At 34.4% G+C, this 23,615-nt stretch overlaps 2 protein-coding genes across 8 annotated transcripts in view; one reads left to right on the forward strand and one right to left on the reverse strand.

The window, feature by feature from the left end:
- Nucleotides 1-1,157: 1,157 nt before the first annotated feature.
- On the forward strand, nucleotides 1,158-13,120 carry LOC147391328 (vesicle-associated protein 2-1-like). Of its 4 annotated transcripts, XM_086458794.1 has the most exons (8): nucleotides 1,158-1,373; nucleotides 1,505-1,604; nucleotides 3,913-3,983; nucleotides 4,074-4,155; nucleotides 4,272-4,387; nucleotides 4,493-4,630; nucleotides 12,071-12,145; nucleotides 12,841-13,120. In XM_086458794.1, exons 2-8 carry the CDS (start codon nucleotides 1,547-1,549, stop codon nucleotides 12,976-12,978), a joined length of 678 nt encoding a protein of 225 aa, XP_086314920.1. In that variant the 5' UTR covers nucleotides 1,158-1,373; nucleotides 1,505-1,546; the 3' UTR covers nucleotides 12,979-13,120. The 4 variants fall into 4 exon arrangements, 2 of the variants coding, with proteins under 2 accessions (XP_086314920.1, XP_086314922.1); XM_086458796.1 differs by having other exon boundaries at nucleotides 1,158-1,604; XR_015182900.1 differs by lacking the exons at nucleotides 1,158-1,373; nucleotides 1,505-1,604; nucleotides 3,913-3,983; ... (1 more) ...; nucleotides 4,272-4,387; nucleotides 4,493-4,630 and adding exons at nucleotides 4,637-7,170; nucleotides 7,399-7,471 and having other exon boundaries at nucleotides 12,841-12,891.
- A 6,067-nt stretch (nucleotides 13,121-19,187) lies between these two features.
- Nucleotides 19,188-23,615, reverse strand: part of ALG12 (homolog of asparagine-linked glycosylation 12) — a 78,782-nt gene continuing 74,354 nt past the window's right edge. For all 4 annotated transcript variants that reach the window (XM_086460283.1, XM_086460282.1, XM_086460280.1 and 1 more), the window contains 5 exons: nucleotides 20,976-21,075; nucleotides 20,830-20,895; nucleotides 19,809-19,902; nucleotides 19,606-19,697; nucleotides 19,188-19,503 (listed from right to left, as the gene is read on the reverse strand). In XM_086460283.1, coding sequence (XP_086316409.1) covers nucleotides 19,620-19,697; nucleotides 19,809-19,902; nucleotides 20,830-20,895; nucleotides 20,976-21,075 — 338 coding nt within the window. In that variant the 3' untranslated portion in view covers nucleotides 19,188-19,503; nucleotides 19,606-19,619. The remainder of the gene's footprint in view (nucleotides 19,504-19,605; nucleotides 19,698-19,808; nucleotides 19,903-20,829; nucleotides 20,896-20,975; nucleotides 21,076-23,615) is intronic.

A 23,615-nucleotide genomic window follows, 5' to 3' on the forward strand; every position in this document is an offset into this window, starting at 1 on the left:
AAGGAGATCAACTCATAAAGTCACTTTTTTTTATCGAGATTTAAGACTTACACTCAATTTTTTGATATTTTGAACAAGTCGTTTCAAACATATTGGAAAACTCATCTGAGACGACTCGATATCTAGTCTGGACGAGACAAGACAAGATGCGAAATCGAGTTTTAAAACCATGCTTTTAGTTTGACACTTAAAACAGGCTTTTGAGCAATATTGATGCAAGAGACATATTGTTTAAGGTGCCAATGGCTTCTGATTCCAAGCGATCATATGGACCGATTATACTCTTAGTGAGATTCAAATTTATTTCCTTATCTTCCATTTATTGCTTTTTATAGTATTTATTTTTAATCTGTTAAGGGCCTTGTTAGAATTTATTATCTTAGAATTGGTAGTGTTTCATTTAATGTCATTTTTTTCATAAATAAAAATATTCTTATAAAAAAATGGGTAAATGTATCTAAGACTGTGAAAATAATTAGATGGGGACAATGGGTTGACTCATATCGTATTGAGGTAAAGGTATTTTAAAAATTTATCTAACTTAAATCCAACCCATTTAATAATTATGTTCAAAACATAAATCCCAATCTGACATATTTATTAAATTGGTAATCTCTCCTATATTTCATGATTTAAAATAATATGTAAATGACATAATAATTAAATGTGTCAAAATGGATTAAACGGATTGATGTTCCTAAAACATGATTTATTTAATAAACATGTTAAACGGGTCTACATTATTATTATGATCCAAATTCATTAATTTTGTGTCATTTTCAAATCTTATTAAAATTACCATCCTATGATGAGTTAGTTTTTATCTTTTTAAATGAAAAAAAAAAAATAGAAGATAAAATAAGTGGGTAAAATAATAAAATGACATTTGAATGTTATCATAGTAAATTATAAGGAAGGTAAGTGCAATTATCAAAATATTAGGGGATCAACATACAATTATGCCAAACTATGGGGGTCAAAATATACTTCCCATTTTAGGATAAAAATCCAAATTCCTGTTTTTAGATATTTATCTCAGAAATCAAAATGAAACTGACACGTGGAGTAAAAAATCTACATTGTTTTTTTCTACGAAATCGTGGCAGCAACGAGGATCTGTTGATGTTTCAATTCCCATTTTAGTATAAAATCAGCAACGTCGATAAAGACACGTGGCTGTTAAAAAGGCTTCTCTCTTGATTTAAATTTTCAACCTTAGATTTCAAACCGTCTATAATTATTTGAAGAAATCAAACTAACATTGAAACCGATTTTGGAGAATTTCTCCAACTGTAGTTCGACCGAGCCATACGTCAATTTTGACGTTAGTTCCATTGCAGTTTAACGGCGATTCTTCCTCTTCTGGGACATTTGTGAGATCTTTGATTCTGAATTTCCTGTTTGTTACACTATTTTCTGTTTAATTCAGATCTCTCTTGGTCGAGACGTCGAGTTCGTGCTTCAATTAATGATCTAGGGTTTTGATTTTATACTTTGTTTGTAGGTTTTGACTAGTTTTAGGGTTTCATCTCAATTGGTGGAGATCATGAGTAGTAGTAATAACCAGTTGATCAATGTTCAACCTGAAGAGCTCACATTTCAATGTAAGCAATCTCGTCTCTGTTTTTAAGCCTCTTGTTTCTGAATTTTGATCCATTTTTTTCATTAAAATTGTGGTTTAGTTACATTACATGGCTGAAAGCTTGAATTTCATGAATTAATTCTTCTTTTTTGCTCTACGAACTGATGTATTTGGTTAGCTTGAAAGATTGGCTCTTATTGTTGAGAAAAGTAGTTGAATTGGTTCTCTAGAATAACTATGAGAGTGGACAAATTAGATGAACTAATAAACCTTGAGAGCATAACTAACATATTCACACGTAGACATTGAATATCAGTTGAATGAGACTATTACGACCCAAAGTGATATGGACTTAATTTTCCACACCACTAAGTAATACTTAGGTATTTTTGATTTATTGGCTGGGTTTGTACTGTTTGGTATCATAGACAGACAATACCATGTCTTAAGTTCAAACCTTGGAAGTAGCTTAGACTTGTGGAAAGGGCTGTCTTGAGCATAGTCACCAAAGTCGTCAACTTTATAAAAATTTCATGATTGAAAAAGTTGTGATTTAATCATGACCTTTTGAAAAAGTCGTGATTTAAACAAAAAATGTAATTTAATCGTCACTTTGTAAAGGGTTTTTTCGTAGACCATTTATTCTTATAGTTTAAAGTAGGATTTGATAATATAAATGATAACACTGCTTAGTAGAAAAAAAAAAATTATTCTAACACTATTACGATTTTTTCTCGCTTTTTTCGTTTTTTTCGACTTTTTCTCTTGCCGAATTATTCCCGAACCCCAACTTGGTGACTATGGCCTTGAGTCCCAAAAGAAGGGTACCATTGTAAAAGCTAGCACAACGTAGCACCGGGATCATCATTAGAAGGGGCATCATGGGGAAAAGGGCTACCTCGGTATTCACAACTGCCATAGAGTTGGCCATTGTGGACATTGACTACGGAGCGTGATGTGTGTTACAAACCCAAAGAAATATGAGTCTTAACTTTCCGTACAACTTACACCTAAGTTTTTTGGTGCATTGATTGAGTTCATACCAATGATAAGAAATTTTAGTTAACTCTTTTATCAAGTCAACTCTAGTATTTTAGGGTACTAGAGTGAGACGTTGTGGATGTCGACTGCAAAGCATGGTGGTATTTTACAACCCTAAAGAGATATGCACTTAACTTTCAGCACCAATAACACCTATGTATTTTTGGTGTATTGGTTGGGTTTATACCAATGAGAAAAAATTTTAGTTGTCTCTTTCATCTATATGTATGTCTAATTCAAGTGTGATGAGATCATCCCACACCTAGCCACACCACACACCCACACACACACACACACACACACACACACACACACACACACACAAAAAGGAAAAGAAAAAAAAAAGAAGAAGAAAAAGAGAAAGATAACGAAGATGTTGTTTTGAGGTTGGTTGTTTTATGGTAGTCAAGTTTTAACTTCAAAGGCTGACGTGCACTCATAGTTTAGGTACTTAGGTGTATTGGAGAAAGGAGGAATTGGTGGTTACTTAATATTAGGGAGCAATAGGAGTACATCTATTTAATAAATAATTGAGGATGTATCTTTCTCTCTATCTCTCTTATTTTTTATGTTGGTGCATATTTACCTTTCTCACAATCTCCTTGCAAGTGTGACAAAGTGTGTAAACTTGTTCTCAAAATTGTTATTTTATACTTCTATGGGACGAAGGGAGGAAAAAAAGCTACTCTAGGTTTATTTGATCCTTCAAATCACAAGTCTTCTCTAGAACCTACTCCTAGACCATTGAAAACTGAAAAAAGTACTACAAAAATTTGTGGTGTTAGCAAGTTATTCTATATTTACCTATTAACGTTATCCACTAATACAAGCCTAGATTGTTGTTGAAGTTACTGAACTACAAGATTGGTGGAATTGAAGGTTCTTGGAGATATAGTACCATAAACCAGTGAGGTTAGGAGATGAGGTTTTGGATTTGGTGCAACATCTTAGTTAAGGATATCTGCAACTACGGTCAGACGTGACTTTGGGTATCCAGTAACCTAATATTGCATCAAGTTCATATATTTCTTTATTTTAAATCAATATTTGTTCATGTAAGTGTAGAACATAAAATTATGCACCTTGACCAACTGGACATTAGTTAAATATTTAAGTTTGTAAACAATAATTGTGTACAAAAGAAAGTTTAGTTAATACCTTTCCTAATGTGAAGCATTAATTTTCTAACAAATCTTAGTGTCCTTGTTACTTAGATATGCTCTTAGATTTCTATGTACCTTGTTTTAGAGAAGTTGTGAATTTATGATCAATGACATTCCTGTAACCAGTTGAGCTGGAAAAGCAAAGCTATTGTGATCTCAAGTTAGCAAACAACACCGAACACCATGTTGCTTTCAAGGTACTGCTTACGGTCTTTGACATTACTCCTTCATTTTATTTATAACAAGTCGGTTTGTATTGGAATTGAATTCTCCTGTTATATAACCAGGTTAAAACCACATCCCCGAAGAAGTACTTCGTACGACCCAATAATGGTGTTATACAACCTTGGGATTCATGCATTATAACAGGTGCCATTCTTTAGTTTGCAACAAAAGGTTCCTACTATTTCCACATATTTTTTTTTTTTGTAAATATGGTTTCAACTGTTCATGTTGGTTCTGAACTTGTATTTTTGAATATGAAGTCACCCTCCAAGCCCAACAAGAATATCCCCATGATATTCAATGCAAAGATAAATTTCTCCTGCAAAGTACGATTGTGCCTCCTAATACCGATGTTGATGAGATCCCTCAAGATGCTGTAAGATTGTCTACGTGGAAAAATTGTCTTCTCTTACTACCTGGATGACAACTTTTTTCAATTTTCTCTTCAATTTCAGAAGTTGATAGTTGTTATTGTTTATAGTTCAATAAAGATGGTGAAAAAGCAATAGAGGAGTGCAAGCTTAGGGTTGTTTATACTTATCCTGACACAAGCCGTGGGAATTTAGAAGGGGAACAAGTTGCTTCTCGAAGCTCCAAACAAAGTTTTGACACTGATTTTGTGAGATCTCTTATTTAACTTTGTTTGTCAGCGTAGTTAAACCTATATTTGTTTGGTGGATTTTAGTAGAATTACTTTTCGTTTCTACTTTGTAATTCCTTGCTGATGTAGTGAAATCAGATTGTATGTGTTAGGCATCCCCCTGGATCCTCCACGTGGATTATTCCCTTTCCACACCATCTCACATGCCAAGTATTGTTTTTATCCTTGTGAATATTAACTGAGATTGTAGTGAAAGTAGCAATAGAGATGCTAAGTTGGCCATTTCGGCTGCCATGTGTATGTTGAATGGTCCAACCATATAATGAAGTGTCCGTACTTGAAGACCGTTTTTATAAAATTTCGATCCATTATGATATTCTTAATCTCCTAAAATGTTCATTTGGATTTGAAAAAATATGGATTATTTTTGTAATCATTTTTTTTAAAGTTAATTTTTAATGTAGTTAGTAATGTCAGAATGAATTGATTTTTGGTGGAAATGACCATGTTAAGAGTAATTCAAGTACGATTAGATCTACAGTGTTACCCGTATGGGCCCACAAGCATGTGGACATACGTATTAGGAGTGAGTATATGTATAGATAGATATGGGCCTACATGAAAATTGTTATTGGAATGTATAGGACATGTGGGGGAAAACTGGTCTTTTCCAGTTCCACACGTCCCACTTAGTGTAGCCCTAATTCTCTTATATAAATATAAGAGAGGAGACTCATAGAATATGGATTTTTTTTCTATTGATTCTCTCTCAAAGCTTCTCCTCTAAATCTCTATTTTTCCTTTAAACAGTGACATGGTATCAGAGCAAGGTGTAAATCTTGAAGTTTGAGAACCTACTCTTCTCTTCTTATTTCCCTTTCTTCTTCTTCGATCTACTTAGTATTAAAATCTTAGGCTTCTGATTACAACTTAAGGTTTTAATCTTCTAGTTGTTGAATACTCACAGTATGTGAGTATGTTTGAAGTTGGTGTTTTGTAGTTTGGTGGTGTAAGTTGTGATTTTGTGGTGTGTTTTTCCCTAGGAGGTTTAGATCTACTTTCCGAATATCCACGATTTAGTCATCTGTGATTTGATTTGTAAGTACATAGACCATATTCGATCAGATTTGGTTATTGCGATCTGGTTTGTGAGTCAGATCTGCTATATATATGTAAACAGATTTGATTGATATTTCAAATCTGGTTTATTTGGTGCGATATATTTACTGTGGAGTGATTTCTGATAGAGATAAAGTCCAACGTTCTATCTCCTCCTAAGTTCTTTAATCTTCAGATGATCTCGATCAAATTAAATGGAGATAATTTTATCCTTTGGTCGAAATCTGTTGAGGTGTTCCTTACTGCCAAGCGAAAATTGAAGTATCTGAAAGATGATCCTCCTAAGACTGACGATCCTTACTACTCTGAGTGGGTTTAGGAAAATACTCAAGATGTGGTTGTGGAATTGTATGGATTCTACTATTAGTGCCAACTTAATGTTCCTATCTTCTATTAAGGAGATTTGGATTCAGGTTGACAAGATGCATTCTGGAGAAAATAATATTTCTCGGATTTATCAATTGATTGAAAAATTCTTTTCCGTTCAACAAGGTGACCAAAGTTTATCGGCATATTACTCTTACCTTCAAAATATATGGAATGAGCTCAGTGTATATCAATCCCTTACTACTGATTTGGCCGTACTACGTTGACAGCGGGAAGAGATGGATGTTGTTCATTTTTTTTTTGATTGAAATCTGAGTATAATTCTGTTAAATCTTAGATTTTGACCAGTAAAGAGTTGTTTTCACATACGGAATGAGCTCAGTGTATATCAACCCTTTACTACTGATTTGGCCGTACTATGTCGACGGTGGGAAGAGATGGATGTTGTTCATTTTTTTTTTCTGGTTTGAAATGTGAGTATAATTCTGTTAAATCTCAGATTTTGACCAGTAAAGAGTTGTCTTTACTTACTGAAGTTTTTTCTTGCCTTCAGAGAGTTTTTGTTGGTTTTGGTACTATATTATTGGTGTTTGAATCTGACCGATCAACATTGATTGTTTCTGGAATTACAAATCGTGGTAGTGGTCGTGGCCGTAGTATTGGCCGTGGTGGTGGTCGTTGCCGTAGTATTGGCCGTGGTGGTGGTCGTGGGTATCGTGGTAACTGTGGAGAACGCCGTGGAGGGAGTTGTGATTTTAATAGGGGTCGTGGTTGTGGTTATGGTCGTGGTGCACTCAGGAAGTGTATCCATTGTGGACTTAATGGTCACTCTGTGGATTTTTGTTGGGATTTACATGGTCAGCCCATAAACTGGGTCAATCGGACTATTTCTGGTGACTTTAATGGTGGTGGTTCTATTAATCCTCCTCATCAGGTGGCTTTCCATGCAGGTCTGGTTACTATCTCTCGTGACGAGCATTCTAAGTTACTTTATCCTCCTCAGCCTGGTGGTTCATCCTCCAACACTTCGACTCTAGCTCACTGTCTTACTTCATCTTCATCCCCTTTAGTCATTGATTCAGGGGCGTCAGATCACATGACAGGGTCATCAGGTGTGTTTTTATGCATTCAACATTCTTCTTCTTCGTCTCAGTTTGTCACTCTTGCTGATGGAACTACTTCTAGGATTTCTAATATTGGAAGTGTTGTTCCCTGTTCTACTCTTTCTTTATCTTCTGTACTATATAACCTTAAATTTCCTTAGTTTAATGTCCATCAATAAGTTAACTCAATCTTTTCATTGTTCCGTGACGTTTTACCCCTCATATTGTGTTGTTTAGGATTTAAAGACGAAGATGACGATTGGTGGGGGATATGAATCTGGAGGTCTCTACTATTTAGATGGTGGTAGAGGTTCGCTTACTCTTCATGCCACAATCACTTTACAACAATGGCATTGTCGACTTGGTCATCCTTCACTTTGTTTTAAAAAAAATATGATTCCCACTTTGAGTAATATTTCTGTTTTAGATTGTGAGTCATGTCAATTAGCTAGACATCATCGTGTTTCTTATCCATCTAGGTCTGGTATTAAAGTATCAAGTTAGTTTAATCTAGTTCATTCTGATTTGGGGTCTTTATAGGATTGTTTCCTGTTATGGGTTTCGGTATTTTATTACTTTTGTAGATGATTTTTCAAGAATGACATGGCTTTATTTAATGAAAGATCATTCCAAGTTATTTTCTATTGTTAAATTATTTCATACTGAAATTCAAACTCAGTTTGGTGTGCAAATCAAGTTGTTTCGTAGTGATAATGCTAAAGAATATGATTTTGGACCTTTGAATTACTATCTTTCATCCTTTGGTATTATTCATCAAACTTCTTGTACACACACCCTTAACAAAATGGTGTTGCTGAACGTAAAAATCAGTACCTTCTTGAAGTTGCACATTCTCTAATGTTTCAGATGTGAGTTCTCAAACTTTATTAGGGGGATGTGACTCTTACAACATGTTATTTGATTAATCGTATGCCTATGTCTGTTCTTGATGGTCAGTCTCCTTATTTTATTATGTTTCCTTCGAGTCTTTTATTTTCCTTACCTCCACAGACCTTTGATTATGTCTCGTTTGTTCATCAGTCGTCTCCTAATTTTGATAAGTTTGATCCACATTCAGTAAAGTTTATATTTATGGGTTACTCTCGGACCTAGAAAGGTTATCGTTGCTATGATCCTTCAGTCCGTCGTGTTTCTGTCAGTGCAGATGTTACATTTTTTAATTTTGTATTATATTTTACAGATCCAGTATAATATGATCTTTTGTTTGCTTTTCTTCTTCCTGTGGCTAATTTATCTCCCACTGTTCCATTTTCACTCACTTATGCTCGCAGAAAGCAACTGACAACTTTAAATCCCCATCCTCCTCCAGATGCAAACACTTTATCATCATCTTCACATTCTACAGATCAAGTATCTAGTATTTCTTCTGATTTTTCCTAGTGCACAAAGGAAATGCACTTGTCATTGTACTAAGCACCTCATTTCTAAGTTTGTTTCTTTATCTCATCTGTCTGTTTCGTATCGTGGTTTCGTTTCTACTTTTTCTTCTGTGTCTATTATTGGTAGTATATATGATGCTTTGTCTCATTCAGGTTGGAGACGGGCTATGGAGGTTGAGATGGATGTTTTTCATCACAATGATACTTGGGAGCTAGTCTCTTTACCTGTTGGTATGCGCATTATTGGTTGTCGTTGGGTGTATGTGGTGAAGTATTTGCTTGATGGGTCTGTTGAGCGGTTGAAGGCCCGTCTCATGGCCAAAGGCTATACTCAAACTTATAATGTGAACTACTCAGAAACTTTTTCTCCTGTGGCAAAAATGACTTTTGTTCATATTGTCATCTCCCTTACTACCCACTTTCAGTAGACTTTATGTCAGTTGGATGTTAAGAATGCATTTTTGAATGGTGATTTGGAAGAGGATGTGTACATGGAGCAACCTCTTGGTTTTGTTGCTTAGGGGGAGTCTGACATGGTGTGTAAGTTGAAAACTGCCATTTATGGCCTAAAACAGTCTCCAAGAGCTTGATTTGGGAGATTTAGTGAGGTAGTAATTCAATTTGGGTTGAAACAGTGTTAGACAGATCATTCTGTGTTTGCTCGATTCAGTTCTTCAAGGACTATCATTTTGGTAGTTTATGTTGATGATATAGTCATTACATGTGATGACATTAATGGAATAGAGGAGCTGAAAGCCTTCCTTTAGACATAGTTTCAAACAAAAGATCTTGGCAAGTTGTGTTATTTCTTAGGGATAGAAGTTGTGAGATCCAAGAAAGGTATTAACCTGACTAAAAGAAAGTATGTTCTTGATTTACTTGATGAGACAGGTATGTTGGAAAGTAAACCTATGGATTCCCCAATGGACCCTAATTCAAAGTTGATAGTAGACAGTGGAGAATTGTTTGATGATCCAGGAAAATATAGAAGACTAGTTGGTAACTCAATTATTTGACTATCACTCGTCTAAATATTTCTTTTGCAGTAAGTGTAGGGAGTCAGTTTATGGAAACTCCAAGGGTTCTACATTGGGGAGGTGTTGTTCGGATCCTTCAAATTTTTAAATGATCTTCAGGACGTGGTTTGTGGTATAAGTCCAAAAATCATTTGGACTTAGAAAGGTATTGTGATGTTGACTGGGCAAGTTCTCCATCTGATAGGAGGTCTATATCTGGGTATTGCACTTTCTTGGGAGGAAACTTGGTTTCCTGGAGAAGTAAGAAGAAAAAATTGGTTGCAAGGTCTAGTGCAAAGGTAGAATATAGAGCAATGACTCTTATGACATGGGTTAAATTTTTTTTCGGAGAATTGGGTGTTAAGATAGCTGCTCTTATGCGATTATATTGTGATAATCAAGTTGCAATTCATATTGCTTCCAATCCAGTGTTTCATGAGCGAACAAAGCACATTGAGACAGATTGTTACTTTATCAGAGACAAGGTTTTATGTGGGAAAATTAATATACCGTTTGTAAAGTCTGAAGATCAGTTTGCAGATATGTTCACTAAGGCACTTAACTATAGTTGCTTCAGTCTTATTTGCTCAAAGCTGGATTTACTTGATATTTAGGCTTCAGTTTGAGGGGAAGTGTTATTTTTTCTTTAGTTTCTTTTATTTTCTTTTCTTTGGTAGTTTATCTTCTGTATTTTCTTTAGTTTATTTCCTTTAGTTTTTTTGTTCCAAGTTGGACTTTCCAACTTGATGGGGAGTGTTATTGGTATGTATAGGACGTGTGGGGGCAAACTGGTCCTTTCCAGTTTCACACTTCCCACTTAGTTTAACCCTAATTCTCTTATATAAATATAAGAGAGGAGGTTCATAGAATATGCTTCTTTTTTATTTATTTATTGAGTCTCTCTCAAAGCTTCTTTTCTAAATCTCTCTTTTTTCTTTTAAACAGTGACAAAGATGATAAGATGTTTGATTTTTATGGAGAATTTACCCTCACCCAAAAGTTGAATAATTTGATTTAGTATTTTTGTGTGAGTTTTAATAGATAAAAAGGTTGCATCTTGCACTGTTTTTTCTTTTGGAGAGTGGGGTGGGGTAAGGGAGAGGACTTAAGAGCTTGAAAGCCATCAAATTTCATGGATTGCACACCAATAGGTACCACCAATACATTGTGGGGTTATCCTTTGTCAAAACTTATGGGTACCACCTTCGGGGCTGTAGATGTGCAAGCCAAGAAATTTGCTAGCTTTTTGAGACAACAAATTTTATTTTTTTCCATGGGGGCTCTTTAGCAGTTTTTAGAATCAAGCAATGAGTTTATATGAGGTCCTCATTATATAAGGCCTTGGATGAATACTTCCCTGTATGTTATTTGTAGATGATGTAACATTAGTTGATGAGACGAAAGAGGAGGTCAATGCAAAATTAGGATTCTGGAGAGGCATTGGAGTCCAAGGGCTTTGCAATAAGTAGAACTAAGACTGAGTTTGTGGAATGCAAATTTAGTATTGACATCCATGAAGAGGAGTGTCTAGTAAAATTGATGGTGTGGAAATACCTCAAAACGACCATTTTTGTTGGTAGCTTGGTAATTTAGGCAACTAAATGAATGGTTATGACATGGCCTCTATAAATTTCAAATTGGCCTAAATAATAATATTATCGTCAGTCAATAGTATAGGTCATTTTTTCTTTGGAAAGAATGGCTGAAAATGTTAAACATTGTAAAGGCTCATTTTCATTATATGGTATTGATGGAATGTTAATATGTTAATTTCTTTTTAACTGGGGATATATTTACTTTATGTGTGTGTCAGTGGGGGTAGGCAAATGTTAAAGAAAGTTTGAAGGAGAGAAATGATTGAATGATGGGTGTTATTGTTATTTCTTTGGGGATTGACGTTTAGTATGCGAGGGATGCATTCACTGGTTAGAATTAGTCCAAGATTCAGACTTTTATGTCTATAAGCTTATCCTTACATAGGGAGGTAAACTTTTGCTTGCTTTTGAGTCCTCTTTGAGATAGAATATTGAATTGGTATCTTTGGAGAGGAAGAGTTTGACTTCAGTGTGGTGAGGTTTCCTCCTCATGGTTAATCAAGTTTCTCTCCCAATCTCCCACTTGTACTTATCTCTGGTTGTGTACATCCATCACCATCATCAAAGCCTCATTTATTAGGACCCTTTTTTTTGGACGAATTTCATATGGGATGAAACAAGTAGGCATCATCATTAGGTTAATAATTTAGTTGCAGTTTATTACTGTGGTCCCTGCAATTTTTTTTTTTCTCTCTTTAAATTTTATTAGCATATGGATGCTTAGTTATTGAGACTAGTTTCGCCATCTTTCAATCTTATTTTATTTAAAGGTAATATTTGAAGTAGTTTTACCTTTAAATTCAAATATTACCTTGTTTATTGGAATAAGATAATTAAGGGGATATCTATAATTCCCTTTTCCCTTGTGCTTTCTTTTAAATCATTTTTTTCCTTGTAGATCAATGCAGTTCAGAAACTAAGGGAGGAAAAAGATGCTGTTGTTAGACAAAATCACCTATTGCAGCAGGAACTGGTATGATAGTATCTTATTCTAACCCAAGTTCATTTTATTTTTAGTTGTCTGCAAATTTTGATGAAGGACAATGATGTGATGATTTGCTTCAATGAACCCACACCTGAACAATGCCACATGTGCACTCTTTCGGTCCCACTGGCCCCAAGAATTTTCGGTCCATTCCTGGTGGACCTACAGAAAAGATCAGCCTGGTTAGTGATTTCTAGCCATTAGATTGGTAGAAATCATGGATCAAGATTGGCAAGAAAAAAAAATAAAAAATACATGCTCATGCTTGTGCACAACGTGTATCTTTACCTATCCACTTAAAATGGATGCTAAGTTTCACATCCATTTCTAGAAGGGAACATAAAAACTTGAACTCGATCATACTAAACGTAAGTGATACTTGCTATACATGTAGAGGTACAAAAGTATACAAGCTCTCGTGTGTCTGCATGGCTTGTATCTTTACCCATTCACTCAAAAAATGATACCAAGTCTTTCACCCAATTATGCTGGAACTAAGTGATGCTTCTTATTCATGTAGTAGTAGAGATACAATTTTGACTATGCCAAATGCACTGGAAATAATTGTTAGCGTCCTACAAGACTTAGTTCTCGAAATCATCCTAAAGTGAACCGGAGATAATTGACATTTACATTCTTTAAAACAAGCAAATACTCAATCCTTTTTCTTTTTCATATTTCAGGAGATGCTGAGGAGAAGAAGAAGAAATCGGAACACTGACTCAGGCTTCTCCTTGAAATTTTCTGCGTTTGTGGGACTCACTGGTATCATTTTTGGCCTCCTCTTAAGACTAATATTCTCTGCACCGCCTACTGAATAGTTTGTGACTCTTCCGCAATCTCAATACATAATCTTATTGTGCATTTCATGTAATTTCTAATGCTCCTCAAATGGAAATTTGTTTACTGTGATGGTCCTGTTTTTTTTTTTCGTAAATCATTTACATTGCAAAGTTATGTTTATTTTGATCAATTGGTTCCGTAGAATATAACTGAGAAATGGTTTTTCTTAGAGTTAGTAGAGCATCTCCAACCAACAGCTTTAATAGTTGCCTTCAAATTGGCATATTCTTCAAAATGAGGGCTCCAAGCCACTTTTATACTCCAATGGGTCCACCTTCAAATCACTATTCATTACTTTAAAACACTATTCAAACACATTAAAAAAAATGTAAAATAAAAAGTGTTGCTATTGGCACTCCAACTTTTACTTATTATATTTCAATTAGAAGGAAAAACAAAAGAGAATTCCTATTGGCACCCCAACTTTAACTTATTGCACCCCAATTTCTTAAATTATTTATCACACCCCAATTAAAATTGACACTGTTGGAGCATTACAAAGGTTTGTCTCAAATTATAATCTCAACATTACAAAACATTACAAAACATTGTAACATTTGTTTAAACAAATTTTAATAGTTGTTTACAATTATGATTAGGCTTATTTAAAATCTCTCCCTCCCCCCGCTAGCAACTTTTGAAGTAGTTTAAGTGTGAAATTTATAATCTTTAGGTAATAAAGCATTTATAAAATTGTTTGGACAGCAGTTGGATCATTATTCAATTTGGTTGTATCATCTTTTATATATATATGGTTCCCGTTCAGCACCAAACATCTTGCCCAACCATTTTTGTCCTATATGGGTTATAAGTTTTGGAATGGGCTGATTTTTGGTGAGGATGATCTCCTCACCGTAGAGATCATCCTCACCAAAAATCAGCCCATTCCAAAACTTCTAGCCCCATGTTTACAAGTTGAAAAATTGTGGACCGTCCATTTTTTGTAAACCATTTTTTATGGGGTTAGAAGTTTTGGAATGGGCTGATTTTTGGTGGTGATGATGATCTCCTCACCGTAGAGATCATCCTTACCAAAAATCAGTCAATTCCAAAACTTCTAACCCATGTAGGATAAAAATGGTTGGGCAAAATGTTTGGTGCCGAACATTTCCATATATATATGGGTCCCGTTCGGCACCCTAAGTTTTACCACACACTTTAACAAACGCGTTTTGTCTTACATGGGTTAGAAGTTTCGGAATGAGCTGATTTTTGGTGAGGATGATCTCTATGGTGAGGAGATCATCCTCACCAAAAATCAGCTCATTCCAAAACTTCTAACCCCATCAAAATTGATTTACAAAAAATGGACGGTCCACGATTTTTCAACGTGTAAACATGGGGCTAAACATTTCGGAATGGGCTGATTTTTGGGGAGGATGATCTTCTAATCATAGAGATCATCCTCACAAAAATCAGCTCATTCCAAAACTTCTAACCCATGTAGGACAAAAAATGTTTGTTAAAGTGTGTGGTAAAACTTAGGGTGCTGAACATTTCCCTATATATATATATATATATATAGGGTGAGGTTCAAAGGACAACCATTTCAACACACATATAGAAACGTGTTTTGTCTTATATGGACAAAAATGTTTGGAATGGACTGATTTTTTGTGAGGATGATCTCTGTGATGAGGAGATCATCCTTGCCAAAATTAAGCTCATTATGAAACTTCTAGACCGTCCAATTTTTGTTGAAAAATTATAGACCGTCCAATTTTTGCAAATCAATTTTGATGGGGTTACAAGTTTTGGAATGGGATGATTTTTTGCCAGGATGATCCCCTCATCACAGAGATCATCCTCACAAAAAATCAGTCCATTCCAAACATTTTTGCCCATATAAGACAAAACACGTTGTCTATATGTGTGTAGAAATGGTTGTCCTTTGAACCTGACCCATATATATATAATATATATATATATATATAATTTTTTGGCATAATGTTTGTTGCTGAAAGGGACCCTATATATATATATATATATTATATATATATATATAATATTATATATATATATATATATATATATATATATATATATATATATAGGGTCAGGTTCAAAGGACAACCATTTCAACACACATATAGACAACGTGTTTTGTCTTATATGGGCAAAAATGTTTGGAATGGACTGATTTTTTGTGAGAATGATCTCTGTGATGAGGGGATCATCCTGGCAAAAAATCATCCCATTCCAAAACTTGTAACCCCATCAAAATTGATTTGCAAAAATTGGACGGTCTATAATTTTTCAACAAAAATTGGACGGTCTAGAAGTTTCATAATGAGCTGATTTTTGGCAAGGATGATCTCCTCATCACAGAGATCATCCTCACAAAAAATCAGTCCATTCCAAATATTTTTGCCCATATAAGACAAAACACGTTGTCTATATGTGTGTAGAAATGGTTGTCCTTTGAACCTGACCCTATATATATATAATATATATATATATAGATATATATATATATAGGGTCAGGTTCAAAGGACAACCATTTCAACACACATATAGACAACGTGTTTTGTCTTATATGGGCAAAAATGTTTGGAATGGACTGATTTTTTGTGAGAATGATCTCTGTGATGAGGGGATCATCCTGGCAAAAAATCATCCCATTCCAAAACTTGTAACCCCATCAAAATTGATTTGCAAAAATTGGACGGTCTATAATTTTTCAACAAAAATTGGACGGTCTAGAAGTTTCATAATGAGCTGATTTTTGGCAAGGATGATCTCCTCATCACAGAGATCATCCTCACAAAAAATCAGTCCATTCCAAATATTTTTGCCCATATAAGACAAAACACGTTGTCTATATGTGTGTAGAAATGGTTGTCCTTTGAACCTGACCCTATATATATATATATATATATATATATATATATATATATATATATATATATATATATATATAATATATATATATATATATATATATATATATATATATATAGGGTCCCTTTCAGCAACAAACATTATGACAAACATTTTGGCAAAACATTTTTCAAAACATGGGTTAGAGGTTTTGGAATGGGCTGATTTTTGGTGAGGATGATCTCTACGGTGAGGAGATCATCCTCACCAAAAATCAGCCCATTCCAAAACTTCTAGCCCCATGTTTACGAGTTGAAAAATCGTGGACCGTCCATTTTTTGTAAAACATTTTTGATGGGGTTAGAAGTTTTGGAATGGACTGATTTTTGGAGATGATGATCTCCTCACCGTAGAGATCATCCTCACCAAAAATCAGCTCATTCCAAAACCTCTAACCCTATTTTGAAAAATGTTTTGCCAAAATGTTTGTCAAAATGTTTGTTGCTGAACATTTCCCATATATATATATATATGGAAATGTTCAGCACCCTAAGTTTTACCACACACTTTAACAAACGTTTTTTGTCCTACATGGGTTAGAAGTTTTGGAATGAGCTGATTTTTGGTGAGGATGATCTCTATGATTAGAGGATCATCCTCCCCAAAAATCAGCCCATTCCGAAATGTTTAGCCTCATGTTTACACGTTGAAAAATCGTGGACCGTTCATTTTTTGTAAATCAATTTTGATGGGGTTAGAATTTTTGGAATGAGCTGATTTTTGGTGAGGATGATCTTCTCACCATATAGATCATCCTCACCAAAAATCAGCTCATTCCGAAACTTCTAACCCATGTAAGACAAAACGCGTTTGTTAAAGTGTGTGGTAAAACTAAGGGTGGCGAACGGGACCCATATATATATATATATATATATATATATATATATATATATATAGAGAGAGAGAGAGAGAGAGAGAGAGAGAGAGAGAGTCTCTCGCGTTAGGCTCACAATTTTATTCTCACAAAAGGTTTACAAAAGTTTTGTCCTATGTGGTTTAAAATTTTGGATTGGATTGATTTTTTGCGAGGATGATCTCTATGGTTAGGAGATCATCCTCACCAAAAATCAATTGAATCTGAAACTTCTAGATCCATCAAATGTGGTGTACAAATTTTCAATAAACAATTGATGGTTAACAATTCTAAAATCATTTTTGATGGAGTTTCAGATTGGACTGATTTTTGATGAGGATGATCTTCTCACTATATATATATATTACCTTAATTTATTTTCATAAATAAGAATATCTTTCAAAATTGATGGTTCACAATCAAACATAATTTGTGACAAATTTCCATTGAGCTTGATCGATTAATTGATTTGATTTGATTTTTAAAATATTAAATGAAAAGATTCTTTAATACCCAATTTATCAAATATTAGTCTAAAAAAGATTTTTTGAAGTAAAAATAGCATAATTACCCTGTTAATGATTTTTGAAGTTTGAAGAAACATGTTTATTTGATAATATTTGAGTTACTCTTATGTTTTATAATTAATGAAATTCCCCTTAATTATAGTCATCTCATATTAGATCAATGAAATATTAAAAATCTTTCTCTTCTCAAAATTAGTTATCTCTAAATCACATTGATGATAATGATAATGATGATGACTACAACAATGATGATGGAGATGAGTATGAACAACATCAAAGTGATTTAGTCTATGTATATTAGCTTTATTAAAATATATAAATAATTTTAAATAATTAAAATATAATTTTAAAACTCAATTTAAATGTTCACGAATTGATTCAACTAAAAAATTAACAAGTCGACACAAATGAGTCAAATAAAATTATAATGAATTTAGGAATAATTTTTAATAAATAATATTTTTATTTTTTATTTTTCATAGAAATATTAATAACTAAATAAATTAGTCAAGTTTTTTTTTTTTTTTTGATTAAACACTTTGTAAAGTTGTTAAAAGGGTATTTCAGCTATTTTATTTAAAAAAAAAAAACTTCAAAGATCCTTGGTAGATTTATATTTTATTAAGTGATACGTATTGGGGGACTATTTGATAAATATTCTCAATAAAGAGTCGTACAGAGTAATTTTCTCATTTTTTTTTCACCCTCCATTTGTGCTCACTCCACCTGGAGGTAAGTCGGTGCACTGAGCATAAACGGTGGGTGCAAATAGAACGATCCATGACCGGTCCAACTCTACATCCGGCTGGGCCGAGCTGGACAAGAAATTGGCCCCAAAAAAATAGGACCCAATTGAATCATAGGTTTTTCTTTCACCCTCTCTAGCACCAAATGAATTTCCTTCTCCCATATTTGGAATTATGAGTCCACTAATGCTGCAGTGACATTGGATTTAACTGCAATTTTCACATTTCTGACTTGGAGGTGCACACATAATCATAAATGCTTATTACTCATATCTCAAGAAAACACATCTACAGTTATGTTTGCACCCCACATCAGAAATGTGAGAATCTCGCAGTAAATCCCAATATCACCGAAGCAAGCACGACTCTTACACGTCTCCAATCCAATTTGAAATTGAGGTGAAGAAAATATCAGAATAATAAGAAATATGTAAGCATGAGGAACAATCACACCAAATTCTAGTACTATAATCTAACATTCAGATCCTCTTATCAATCCTATTTTGAGTATAGATCCAACACAAGAATGTAACCAAATCCAGTGATTCTGATAAAAACAATTCGTAGAGCCAAATATTCTGAAACTGATTCAAACCCCCACCAACTGAAAATATTTATATACATATTTCAAAAATATTCATTTTTATTATAACCTGGATTATTAAATTAAATGCTAAGGGTGTACAAATAAAGCCCACACCCCTGGTTCGACCCTACTTTGAGGGTATCTAAGTTACAATCACTAATAACTAACACATCCATTAGGTTAACAAAAATCAAACAAATCGACTTGAGTCAATGAGGTGACCAATTCCATTGGAAAGCGAGATTAGTAATTGAAGGTGGATTCTGTAAGAGCACATATTTCCAACTCAGATTTCTCAGACATAACCGAGTTTATTGGTTCATTGGATACTACAATTATCCAAAAGTGTTGAGCTCAGAAAATCATTGTTACTACAATGTGTAGATATATATTCCACATACCATCTAAAAAGTTGGGTGTCTGCCAATAATTTGGATTGGATCCGAAATCTGATTTGATAATTTCAGGTGATTGAGGTTCTGGGATCTCATACTCACACATGCATATTCTTTTCATAATAAATAGGAGAATTTATTGGTGCTGCATATTGGTCGGACAGTAGTCATGAGGTTTCATCAGCAGATCATCTTAGAAATTAAACTCAAGATATAAATATCTTTAATTTAAAATTGCAAAAACTTGTCAATATATAACACTTGATGGGTTCTTTTTGTCACGTTGACCTATTCTGAAGTCTCATAAACATGATGTATAAATAATCATATCTTTCATCATGTAGCTCTAACCTTGAAGATGTCTAGCTTGTATTATTTGGGCTTGCTGTGTTGTCATTTTTTTGTTTCAAAATATTTGAGAAATAATTTCTCATTCATCCAATTGAAGCATGGTAGAGGTAGAGGATGAGGCCATAATCCCGGACGATTGAGTTTGAGCTTTAGAAGCCCTATCATCTATCAAAAATAGAATAATAGTTATAATGCTGAAGAATGTCGAATATAAAGTGACACTAATCTCTGAAACTTTCATTAGTCAAACTTAGATGAAATACGGACCTTCCCTTTGCAGATCAAGGGCATCCTGGCCAATTTGAATGCATGATATCTTGGTTTCTCTTGTTTCCATGAATAAATACTTTGGACTCCAACTGTAGTAGTAGTAGAAGTAGCAGTAGCGTAGCGATGACAAAGAAGAAAACATTTAGTTACATGGCCATGAAACAAGTACCTTGAATAAGAGATTGGGTTTAATCCTTTACCAACAAAATGGATGGGAAGCCACTTTGCAGACGAACCCTTGAGAACCCATTTACAGCAAATAAACACTCGAATCCATCAATGCTGGGATGCTCGCTGTTACATAGACACAAAAAGATTAGATTCATTGGATAGGGAATATAGTTATGTCTCTTTTTTGATTGATTCATAAATAAAGAGAAAAAAAGATATCTATCTACATAGTTGTGTTGGCTGTATCCATGTTCAAAGACATTGGTATATGAAACACGTGAACTGCTCCTACAACACAGACCGACCACCAAAAAAAGGAAATTTTTTAATGACTTAGCAGACCTAACAACCCCAAGGGTGGGCTGTAAATAGATCGGGTTTGATTTGGTGCCAATTCAATAAGAATTGACCAGATACAGAACTGATCTGATAAGTATTGGATTGGGCTCTTAATGGATCAGGTTTTTATCAGATCTCAATATTAGGATCCAAACCCGATCTGATAACCAATTGGATTGGACCAAACCCAATTGACGTACACAATCTAAATAAACTTCATATATTTAAATAAATATATAACATAATTTCTAACATTTTATCAGATCAGGACATGGTCAATCCAGATTCGATCCAACAAGATAGTAGATCAGAACCTTATCGTATTGGATCCTTATCAGAATCTAAATCGTCGATCCAGACCTGACGTTATCAGATTGGAATAGATCAGATTTCAGGTCTGATCTGATCCATTGATGCCCTACCCAAGGGGAGTCAAGATTGCAGGCAGGAACAACAATCCATTTGCCAAATTCCACTCCACAAGTCTTGTGAAGAGATCCATAAGACCATCAAAGATTTCATTGTGAAAGGGAGAATGCTCAAATATCTTTAGAACTGAACAAAGTGAAGAAATTAAGTAAACTTTTACTTTCCTTTGGTTGAGTTCTGCATCTCCCCATGTCCCATTTCTGGAAAGAATGAGAAAGACTAGAAAAAAAAACACTATTTTCTGTTTTTGACAATAAGCAGGAGTGGACAAAGGAAACTCACTTCAGAAGGTAGGTGAAATTTCTATGGCGAAATTCTTCAAATTTAATTCCTTCCTCTTTGGAATACCTGCTTTCATGTAGGAAGTTGTATTTCTAATTATCAAAATTCAACAATAAAGAATTGATTGGAATATATAGCATGCATACCTCCAGGGGTAATCATTCTCACAAAAGCGGGAAATTCCGTTCATTGCTGAAAATGTGTCAATGTGAACCCACTGATCTTTTGCATTGTCAACTTCTGGGGCTATTGAAATGAAAAATCAATTCAATTAGTAAGAAAAACAAAGCTGGGAGTTTGCCGAGAACATAAATGATGCAATACATACCACACCATGGTCAAGATGAATGATGAAATTTTTATTAAGAATAATCAATTATAGTTATTCAAGGTACATTTTTGTCAGTTGAAAATCTGATACATGACCTAGACAGGCGACAGACGGAGGTGATGTAAAGAATAAAATGGGACCTACTGATGAAAATGTCTCGTAGTGTAAACTCTGAAGCGGACCAAAGTAGTAGGTCTTCAAAATCATGTGGTCAAAAACAACGATCGATAGTTGTTTGAAGCTACAATGAACAAATGGCCAGTTAAGGAAGTTCACATTCCCAAATCCAGCTGGGCCTAGAAATTGTAAACTTCTAAGAAGCATAATTCTTTACTCAGGCATCTAATTAAGAAGCTGTCAGGCATGTTGAAAAGCTGTTTATGCATCTGTCAGGCATCTACAACAGCATTTCACAAATTATATGCATGTTCCGGGGCTTTGGGTATCGAAACAGGGTTGAAAGTTTTTGTATGATATAAGTACAAAATTAGCAGTATTTTACCGTTTTTAGGAAAATTTATAGTTACTTTAGATGAATGGTTAAGATTTGTTTCTTAGGTGTTGAGCTAGGTTTAGGGTTTTGTTTCTTATAAATATATGTTATTATTACTTACCAAAAGTTAATAAGTAGATGTCATGAAAACATGTGAAAGAGACTTCTGATTATTGAACGTGATTTTTCCTCAGGGGGGTAGCTCCTTTGTTCATTTCTGAGTTTGCTTGGATTAGAGTTCTACATACGGTTTTGCCTAGATTTCCCTCTTAAGAAAGGAGGCTTCGGCAAAGAATAAAGTTTTATCTTCTTTTTCCCTAGATTTATTTTGGCTGCCTGCATAACCTCAGAGACCAAGACACCTATGTCGAGACATTTCAAGAAGCGATGAAACTTTGAACCATGGTTAAAACATCGGACAATAAACAAGTTTCTAAGCACCAAAAATCCTTTGAAATATTTCCTTCAAAAGAGCTGATTAAGTGAGTTGTACATAGAACTACAGCTAGAGGCCTGACTGACATATTCCATTGTATGATCAAGCTGGGGTTCACCTTGCTTCAAGTTGAGCCCTTTCTAAGCAAAAGAACACGAGGAATGAAATTTGAATGAGTCTCCAAGCTATTTGTGGTGGGAGAGGAATCTCCCAGCTATTTGTGTGGGGGAGGGGATTGCATATGCCCCGAGGATTAATCGGGTGCTCTAAGAGGCCCAAATACCTTGCGCCCACCCCCACCCCCACCAAAAAAAAAAATAAAACAAAACTGATGAGGACATCTGAGTTCATGGGCCTTTCCTTTGAGTCATTAGTTAGATTTTATGTTTTATTTAGTTTTATACTAAAGAGGGTCTATTTTAGTGATTAGGGTTGGTATTTAGACTTATTTTTATGTTTTCTTAGTCTATGGTTATAATATAGATGTTTGGGAGCAATTTGGTAACTTTACCATGTCTTTTTTAATGAGTTTTCAAAAGCTGAAAATTCAAGGAGATAGAATTAGGGGATTGAAACATAGATGGTTTTTACTGTTTTCGTCAATATAACTTGCTGTCCAGCAAATCACTGCCATCATTTTCTTGGCCAACCCCCTTATCAACCCTAATTCCATCATCAAGAAACCATAGCCCACCTTCCCACCCACCAAATATAACCCCCATACCAACCTTTTAACCTTATTACCACATTCCTGTAATTGCAAAACTATGCGTTTAGTCTTTAATAGATAGCCAACTGGAAATGTTGAAACTTCTACAATAGCCACAAACCCTTTGAGCCTGTAACAATTTCTTGAAACCCTTTATCGGACTTAAGAAAATCTTCATAGGTACTAAATTGAGACCCTAGGTTAGTTTGGAAGTCCTATCTTCCCTAGGATCCCCAATTTTAATATGTAGGACTTAGGAGTAGTCATTTAGGATTGCAACTTAGCCTAAAAATCATTTTTAAGTATTTATGAGATTTCCTTTTATAATCTATGGTAAAATTAGCTTATTCATGAATGTCATTGATCTTGATAATTATTCTTGATCTCAGAATCATCATCTTAGGTTAAGTTTGCATCATCCTGCATTAATGTTTCAATAACGTTCTTAGGTCAAGGAATAGATGTAATTGGGTATGGTTCAATAATGTTCCTTCTGGGCCTGGAAAATTCACTAATTTGGCCGAGTGGTTAAGGCGTGTGCCCCCTAAGTACATGGGTTAGGGCTTGGACCATAGCTCAGTTGGTTTGTTCCTTATTAGTATGATTCTTAATGAATTATCTTGCACAAACAGAACAAAAAAGATCAGGATATCCCATCAATTCATTTGGGATAAAATGCTAGATGGGGAAACTTCACTGTTATGTTTCACTTGAACATAACTTGGATTAGTTTAGAAATATAATTATACGACCTACATTTGGAAATTTCATATCAAGTCAACTGGATCTTTATACATAATATACATCTGATAAACCA

This window comes from Akebia trifoliata, chromosome 11, assembly GCF_017979445.1.
Source record: "Akebia trifoliata isolate Shusen 1 chromosome 11, ASM1797944v1, whole genome shotgun sequence".
NCBI lineage: Eukaryota > Viridiplantae > Streptophyta > Magnoliopsida > Ranunculales > Lardizabalaceae > Akebia > Akebia trifoliata.

Bases quoted from the DNA above. Each gene is read 5' to 3' on its own strand.
- LOC147391328 (XM_086458796.1), top strand. From the start codon at position 1,547: ATGAGTAGTAGTAATAACCAGTTGATCAATGTTCAACCTGAAGAGCTC. The intron at 4,156-4,271 runs GTGCCATTCTTT...TTGAATATGAAG, and splicing joins GGATTCATGCATTATAACAG to TCACCCTCCAAGCCCAACAA. The intron at 4,631-12,070 runs GTGAGATCTCTT...TTTTCCTTGTAG, and splicing joins AAAGTTTTGACACTGATTTT to ATCAATGCAGTTCAGAAACT.